Source organism: Hevea brasiliensis, unplaced genomic scaffold, assembly GCF_030052815.1.
Source record: "Hevea brasiliensis isolate MT/VB/25A 57/8 unplaced genomic scaffold, ASM3005281v1 Scaf1, whole genome shotgun sequence".
NCBI lineage: Eukaryota > Viridiplantae > Streptophyta > Magnoliopsida > Malpighiales > Euphorbiaceae > Hevea > Hevea brasiliensis.
Window position 1 is genome coordinate 10,129,220 of NW_026614585.1, and position 7,985 is coordinate 10,137,204.

The 7,985-nt window shown below is 33.0% G+C and overlaps 1 protein-coding gene across 2 annotated transcripts; it reads left to right on the top strand.

Annotated features, from left to right (window-relative positions):
- The first annotated feature begins 536 nt into the window (after positions 1 to 536).
- LOC110651275 (diaminopimelate decarboxylase 2, chloroplastic) lies at positions 537 to 6,304 on the top strand. Of its 2 annotated transcripts, XM_058141348.1 has the most exons (8): positions 540 to 1,207; positions 1,377 to 1,551; positions 2,631 to 2,780; positions 3,459 to 3,620; positions 4,346 to 4,531; positions 5,438 to 5,560; positions 5,637 to 5,726; positions 5,983 to 6,304. In XM_058141348.1, the coding sequence occupies exons 1-8, from the start codon at positions 720 to 722 to the stop codon at positions 6,061 to 6,063; spliced, it is 1,455 nt and encodes a 484-aa protein (XP_057997331.1). In that variant the 5' UTR covers positions 540 to 719; the 3' UTR covers positions 6,064 to 6,304. The 2 variants fall into 2 exon arrangements, 1 of the variants encoding a protein (XP_057997331.1); XR_009146424.1 differs by lacking the exons at positions 5,637 to 5,726; positions 5,983 to 6,304 and adding an exon at positions 5,172 to 5,305 and having other exon boundaries at positions 537 to 1,207.
- Positions 6,305 to 7,985: the final 1,681 nt, after the last annotated feature.

The window sequence follows — 7,985 nt, forward strand, 5'->3', positions numbered from 1 at the left end:
TTAAATTTATATATTTTTTAATTTATTCCACATATATCCTAATATTTCAGAATAAATTTTTATAATTATTTTTGTACTTATCTAGTTATAATATTATAATCTTTTAACTTAAAATTATAACATAAAATCCTATCAATTTTTAAATTTTATACAATAAAATTTTTTTAATATTTAATTATTAATTTTTCAGTTAGACATTGATCAAGACAATTTTAGTATAGAACTTAATCAATATTTCTTTTTTATCTCTTAAGTTATGTGTAAATTGAATCATTTCTCTATCTGTAGATAAAATAATTTTTTATGTATAGAGATAATAATTTTACCCTTTATATAAAAAAAGAGAAAAAAATATTAACTAAACACCGTGCGAAAAGTATATTTATTAATTTATAATTAAAAAATTAATAATTAAAAAAATTATTATATAAAATTTAAAAATTTTATATTATTAATTTAAAGTTAAAAAATTATAGTATTATATCTATATAAATCAAGTGAATAATAAAAGTTATCCCACTATTTCAACGTAAACAATTAACGGTGGGCTAAATTTGAGAGCATAGCAATTCGCGGGTTTTCTCACGATTTTCATCGGTAAAGTAACAGCACGTGACAGAATCAAACCCAATTAGACGTCTTTCTTTGACTCTGCACCTGTTAAACCAGTTCTTAAACCCTCAACAGTATTGCGTATATCAGTCTACACTTGCTTATCCATGGCGGTCACCACCCAGCTCTCCCATCCACCATCCCTCTCCAAAACCAGAACTTTTGCTTTCAGCCAAAATCCATTTCTTAAAACTCGTATTTTACTCGTCAGTCGCACCAAAACCTGCCCAAAGCCTCTCAAAGCAGTTTTGTCCCAAAACCCTGCGAATACCCTGACCCAAGAAACTACTCCGTTTAAGCATTGTTTCACCAAATCCTCTGATGGGTTCCTCTATTGTGAGAACCTCAAGGTACAGGATATCATGGAGAATGTTGAGCAAAGGCCCTTTTATTTATACAGTAAGCCACAAATTACTCGGAATTTTGAGGCTTATAGGGATGCTTTAGAGGGATTGAAATCGATTATTGGGTACGCAATTAAGGCCAATAACAATTTGAAGATTCTGGAGCATTTGAGGCAGTTGGGTTGTGGAGCTGTGCTGGTTAGTGGCAATGAGCTCAGGTTGGCTCTTTGTGCTGGATTCGATCCCAACAGGTATGCTCATATGGCCTTTCTTATGTTTGCATTTTGTGCGGTTGGGATAATGGGCATTTGTTCAACTTGCCTTGGTTTATGATATGCACATTCGCTTTTTGGAGTAACTGATGTGGTGAGCTTAGTCACTGTTTGCATATCTCATTCAGGTTAATTTATAACTGAGCAGGTGCATTTTTAATGGAAATGGGAAGCTATTGGAGGATTTGGTATTAGCTGCCCAGGAAGGTGTCTTTGTTAATGTGGATAGTGAATTTGATTTAGAAAATATTGTAGCAGCTGCTAGACTTGCTGGTAAAAAGGTTAATGTTTTACTTCGAATCAATCCAGATGTGGACCCTCAGGTATGTGTAAAGCAGGTGATATCATTAGTAAAAAGAACAATGTTAGAAATTTATAAAAGCCTTTGCTAGTTGACTGGGTTAATTCATGGCCTAGGTTGGTTAGATAAATGAGATGCTTGATTTACAAGAGAAAAGAATTTGTTGATTGGATGTTTGAAATTGAAAATAAGACTGGTGGAGCCTTTGTCTATTTTTGAGACAATGTTATATGGTAACAGCAACTGTCATGTTCTTTGATCAGAATCATTACCTGAATTAATTTTAAATGCCTAGGACTTGACCTGCATTAATTTATGTATGGAATATAGTATTATTGAAATGAAGTTGCCCAAAGTTGTTCAGGCACTATTTCTTGGTGATCAGGTTCCACAATCCTTTTTTTTTTTATTGTCTCTTTAGGAATTGAAATTTATTAATGTTGCTTTGATTTAATAATGCAAAAAGGTCAGATTTATCCCACTACAGTTAGCTGTTTGAGTTTTATATACTTGAATGAAACAAAGGCAATGTTCGCGTTCTATCTCTATTATTCGTTTGCTTTCTATATCAATTATTCGTTCTCATCATCAATACAAGCAATGCCTCATCAACACCTTCACCAATTCTTCTGCAGTGCCGCCTCCTTTCTTTGTGCCCAGCTGATTGTGCTAACAATATGATCATTTTATTTGTGTTCCTTGCAACATTTGTTGCCAGTCGCATATATCTTAGCTGAAACTCTATCCCAGTGCCTCCTTATTAGGGACAATAATTTTGCCTCATCCCAATGAGTGTCCACCTTACCTTACCCTAATAGAATGGGTTTTATAAATGGGCTAGGGCAATGCCATACCCACCCAGAACTCGTCTCATGTATAATACCTATGTATTATATATAGTATAAATATTAACTATATGTAATATGATTGAACTTAAAAAAACAATTGGTTATTTGATCTACCCTGAACTGCACCTGAATGAGCCCCATCCTGAAAAAAGACAAATGTTGGTGTGGGGTATGCCTAAAGATTTTAGTTAAAGTTACTGTATTTGAAATCATTGTTTGTAAATATCAAATATTTTGTGTTTATGTTATTTAGGTCCATCCTTATGTTGCAACTGGGAATAAGAACTCTAAATTTGGCATTAGAAATGAGAAGCTGCAATGGTTTCTGGATGCTGTAAAGGCACACCCTAATGAGCTGAAGCTTGTGGGGGCCCATTGCCATCTTGGCTCAACCATTACTAAGGTATCTTAACAACGCATATACGTTTCACTTTTCCTGCAGTAGTTTGCAATTTAGTTTCTATGTCATGGATTAGGAATATGACTATAATCACTTGTAAAATAATGTGGAAATTTATGCTTATGCATTCTGTCATCTGGCTACTCTTTAATATGCCAATTCCTGAGTCCATCATTCTTAGGTCAAACATTTGGATGTTGCGTAAACTTCAAAAATTAGACATAGGAAACCCTCATCTCTCATGGAAATTTTTGTTTTTATGTTAAACCTTTCTTTTTAAGGTGCAGTTATTAGAAATTATGTCTTTCAAGTTCCTAAAGTTGGTGGCCCTCAGATGTGGATAATAGATTTCATTTAACTCTTTTATGCATTTACCATTCATTTAGATGTTAGTAATGGTAGTTGAAATGTTTGTTCTGAGCATATATGTTAACTAATGCATGTAAGCATTAGAAGGAGAGTTTTTTTTTTTTTTTTTCTTTTTTTTACTTATTTATGACCATGAATGATGGCTGCTTTTAATATCTCTGGCTGCGGCTTATCACTAGAGGATCTTTTCTCATTCCATTTACTTTTGTTGACCTTACTCTTCTACAATATTTTCTTGGGTATTTATGTATATATACACTTCATTCTTTGAACTCTTTATTAAATCAAAGCTCTCTTTATTATGTGCTTTAGGTAGACATTTTCAGGGATGCTGCAGTTCTTATGGTCAGCTACATTGACCAAATCCGAGCTCAAGGTTTTGAAGTTGATTACCTAAACATTGGAGGTGGTTTGGGCATAGATTATTATCATACTGGTGCTATCCTTCCTTCACCAAGAGATCTCATCAATACTGTGAGAATCATACTTCTTTCTTACTATTGTCACATGCCTCTTTTTATGCAAATAACTTTTGCATGCACATATACTTTGATTATTCATGTTGGCATTGTCAAAATTTTTAATTGTTGATACACGTGGCATAAATTCTTCTGTCTACTCATGTTTGATTGCATTTTCTTTAGGGCCTTACTTTTTATCGTAAGGATATACATAATTGAGTTTTTAAGTGCCAAGTCCATTTATGTTCCATGTTTATCATGATTTGTTATATCAAGTGTCCACCTGCTAGCAGTGCTATATTTTTGTAATAAAAATCCACTTTAATATTTACATTATTTATTGTCATAGATTATTATCATACTGGTGCTATCCTTCCTTCACCAAGAGATCTCATCAATACTGTGAGAATCATACTTCTTTCTTACTATTGTCACATGCCTCTTTTTATGCAAATAACTTTTGCATGCACATATACTTTGATTATTCATGTTGGCATTGTCAAAATTTTTAATTGTTGATACACGTGGCATAAATTCTTCTGTCTACTCATGTTTGATTGCATTTTCTTTAGGTCCTTTTTTTTCGTAAGGATATACATAATTGAGTTTTTAAGTGCCAAGTCCATTTATGTTCCATGTTTATCATGATTTGTTATATCAAGTGTCCACCTGCTAGCAGTGCTATATTTTTGTAATAAAAATCCACTTTAATATTTACATTATTTATTGTCAATTTAGGTTCGAGAATTGGTACTCTCACGGAATGTAAATCTCATCATTGAACCAGGGAGATCTCTAATCGCAAATACCTGCTGCCTGGTCAACAGGGTCACTGGGGTGAAAACTAATGGAACTAAAAACTTTATCGTGATTGATGGTAGCATGGCTGAACTTATTCGTCCTAGTCTTTATGATGCATATCAAGTGAGTATTGGAACATAATGAACCACTTTTAATATCAAGTATAATAATGTTTGACAGCAGAGAATTTTTATACTTATTGCGTATCCTGTTATCCTTCTTTTTGTTACTTTTTTTTTTTTTTTAAATCTGGAGATGCCGTAATAAAATATTTTACCCTTAATTCAAAGGCGAGAACTCGTTTATATTGTTTTAGGCTTCTTATCAAGTACTATAACCAAGTAGTGGTGATGTGTGGTTCATCAGTTGAAAATAATACTGTTCTCGTCTATTGATCAAATATTATTTCTCACTCTCTCTATCTCATTCTCATGTCTTCGTAATAGCATCTATTGGAGCATAATTTTTAGTAAGTACTATTTTTATCAGTTATACAAGATAATTTTGTTGGGAACACCGCTATTTGAATGTTTCTCTTCATCTTGGTCTTAATTATAGGCATGCTTATTATACCATTTTTATTATTTAGACAATGTTGCTGTGAAATACTGTTTTAGATGTTTCCTTCATCTCATATTTGGTTACAGGCACGCTTATTATTTGCTAACCTGCTTCTCAGTTCAGTTTTTTTGGGGCACTAAACTGTGCCTTAAAAACAATTTGGGTTTGTGAACTATTGTTTTACATTCTTTTAAGTTGGCAGCTATTGCAGCCTAAGCATGTGTGAGAAATTCTAGCATTGCTTATTTTCCTGCACGATGTCCGACATATGCGGTAATAAAGTGATCCAATTTTTAAAGAGAATCGAGCTGGCAAAGTGGCTTTCCTCTGAATTATGTATTTGTCTCTCCTTAAGTAGCAATCACACCACCCAACCCTCCTACTTCCTCGCACTCGAATACTGTTTGGTTTCTACACAGTGTTCCTTTTTTTTTTCTAATAAATAGACTTTTCAATGTTTTGTTACAGCACATTGAGCTTGTTTCTCCCGCACCAACTAACACTGACATTTCAACTTTTGATGTGGTGGGTCCTGTTTGTGAATCTGCTGATTTCTTAGGAAAGGATAGAGAACTTCCAACTCCATCTAAAGTAAGATGTTCTTCTTATTCACTGCACAGTTGCAGCAAGGACTCTTCATTTTCTGATCAAGAGTTGTGCTTCGCAGGGAGCTGGTTTGGTTGTCCATGATGCTGGTGCTTATTGCATGAGTATGGCATCAACATACAATCTGAAGATGCGCCCTCCTGAGTACTGGGTATGGTTTAACATTGGATCTTAATTCAAAGTGCCTCTTATCTGTACAAATCATATAGAACTTTGTTGTACTTATAGACTTGTATTTGATTTCACTGTGCTTGCAGCTTGGCAATGTTAATCTACCTCTTTTCTATACAAATCATATTATGTTCTGAATACCTCATTAACTAGTTAACAATTGTGGTTTCTTCTTCTGGAGTAGTTTTTGCCAAGAAAACTGATCCTTCGAAATTAAATTTTATAAATTTGTTTAGGTCGAAGAGGATGGATCAGTGGCCAAAATACGGCACGGGGAGACATTTGAGGACCATATCCGGTTCTTTGAGGCTCTTTGATTGCAGACATTAAACATTTCTGCCAGTGCAACAGGCTTGAGATGTGCTCTTATTGTATTGTTTACATAGACTACTATGCTGGTTATCATGTTGTATTGAAATGTTCTATTAGGCTGGATTTTATATTTTGCATCATTTGAAGAGATGAAGGAAAGAACGGATGAGCATTTGTGAGTTGACCGCGTAAGTGTCCTATTGTATCACAATTCTGTTATTAGAAATGTAGTTGCCATGATTAATATTTGTTGGTGCTGGTGTGTCTGACGAGATTCAGGGGAGATGGATTGTTCTGCAAATCCTAAAAAGACAATGACATACCGGAATTATTCTGCAATTCCTCTTAAAACACTCATGCGTCGTTATAATTGACTAGCCATTGGACAATTGCTCTATGGCATCATGGTCTAATCCTGCTGCATATCACTTGTCATAAAGCATATAGGAGCCTGAACAATTTCTTACTTATTTATCGTTGAAATTTGTTTAGATTGGATAACCAACACTCCGATGCTTAAGTCATACGAACTGAATTAGTGTATGAACGAGAAATTGATTAAGGGGTTAATAACTGTATCTGATGGCCTTTCTATAAGTTTTAATATAGATTTTTGCTAAGATTGGGAGTTGATATTTTGATAGAACTAGAAGTCCACTTAACTTGGGAGTCTCACAAACGTTAAGAATGTAAATATAGCAAAAATCACAGGATCCTTATATTTTGGCTGATGTGTCGAGTAATTGAAGATATAATAGCAAGCATCGTTACTTAGTCATCTTGAGTCAATATCCTAACTACACATATGGTAGTTCAAGCCTTGTCCGGACAGGCTTACCAATTAACTGAGACTCGCTCATAAGTGTGATTTTGGAGGGCTGTAGTATTAATAAGAAGCTTGAATCTAAAGAGTTGTTTATAATAATTTTTTTTAAAGGCTTAAATAAGTCATTGTCATTTAATATTTCTTATTGAAAGAAGTGGATGGGTAAAAGTTTAGAGTTGAGTGGGGAAAGCCACTTTGAGTGATACATAACAATGATGGCATACCTAACAAACATACTAGTGACAGAACTTGCTATTGTCTGATGCCCACTCTGCCTACTAATCTTCATGGAAAACACAACAATCTTCAATGGTGAAGTTAATGATCCAGTGGTTGATAATTTGCTGGATTGTTAAGAAATCTCCTTCGGTTCAGTAATTGTCAATTTCTCATTGTGACCGCTTGAAAATAAGCCTTGTGGGCTAGGCAGGGTTACTATTTCTTTTGATAAGATAAATTTTTAAATCAATATATTAAGAAAAATATTATTTAGTCTCTATATTTTAATAAAATTAATTATTTAATTCTTCTATTTTTAAAAAATACCTTATTTATTTTTTTATTTTTTTAGTCCATGAACTGTTTAATCCCTCTAGTTATTTTAAAATAAATATTTTTTTCTTAACTCAACTTTTCAATTCTTATTATTCAAATAATACAACTATTTAATTTTGTATAATTTTAAATTTATCAATTATTCAGTTTTCATTTAAAATTATTCTCTCTCCTTTAATTAACTAATAAAAAATTAACAAGAGGGCAAATAATTATAAACTAAAAATAAATAGACTAAATAGTAATCTTTTTAAAAATAAATAATTAATTTCAATAAAATTCAATGGCTAAATAACAATTTTTCATTCATATATAAATCAAAACCTTGGAATCAAAACCAGAATCAGAATGTTAATTGATTGGTTTTAATAGGAAATGGGAGTGTGGGACTCGGCTGATCCATTTATGGGTCAGTTCATTTGTCAATTCAAGACTCTTCCCATTATTTCTTGGAAAATTCTTCATTTCATGTCATTTGATTGTGGAGCATAGTTCTGTGGCCTTGATTCCAGGCAGATTGGAATGGCGTCATCATAATTTCAATAA

Bases quoted from the DNA above. Each gene is read 5' to 3' on its own strand.
- LOC110651275 (XM_058141348.1), top strand. From the start codon at position 720: ATGGCGGTCACCACCCAGCTCTCCCATCCACCATCCCTCTCCAAAACC. The intron at 3,621-4,345 runs GTGAGAATCATA...TTGTCAATTTAG, and splicing joins CAAGAGATCTCATCAATACT to GTTCGAGAATTGGTACTCTC. The intron at 5,727-5,982 runs GTATGGTTTAAC...AAATTTGTTTAG, and splicing joins TGCGCCCTCCTGAGTACTGG to GTCGAAGAGGATGGATCAGT.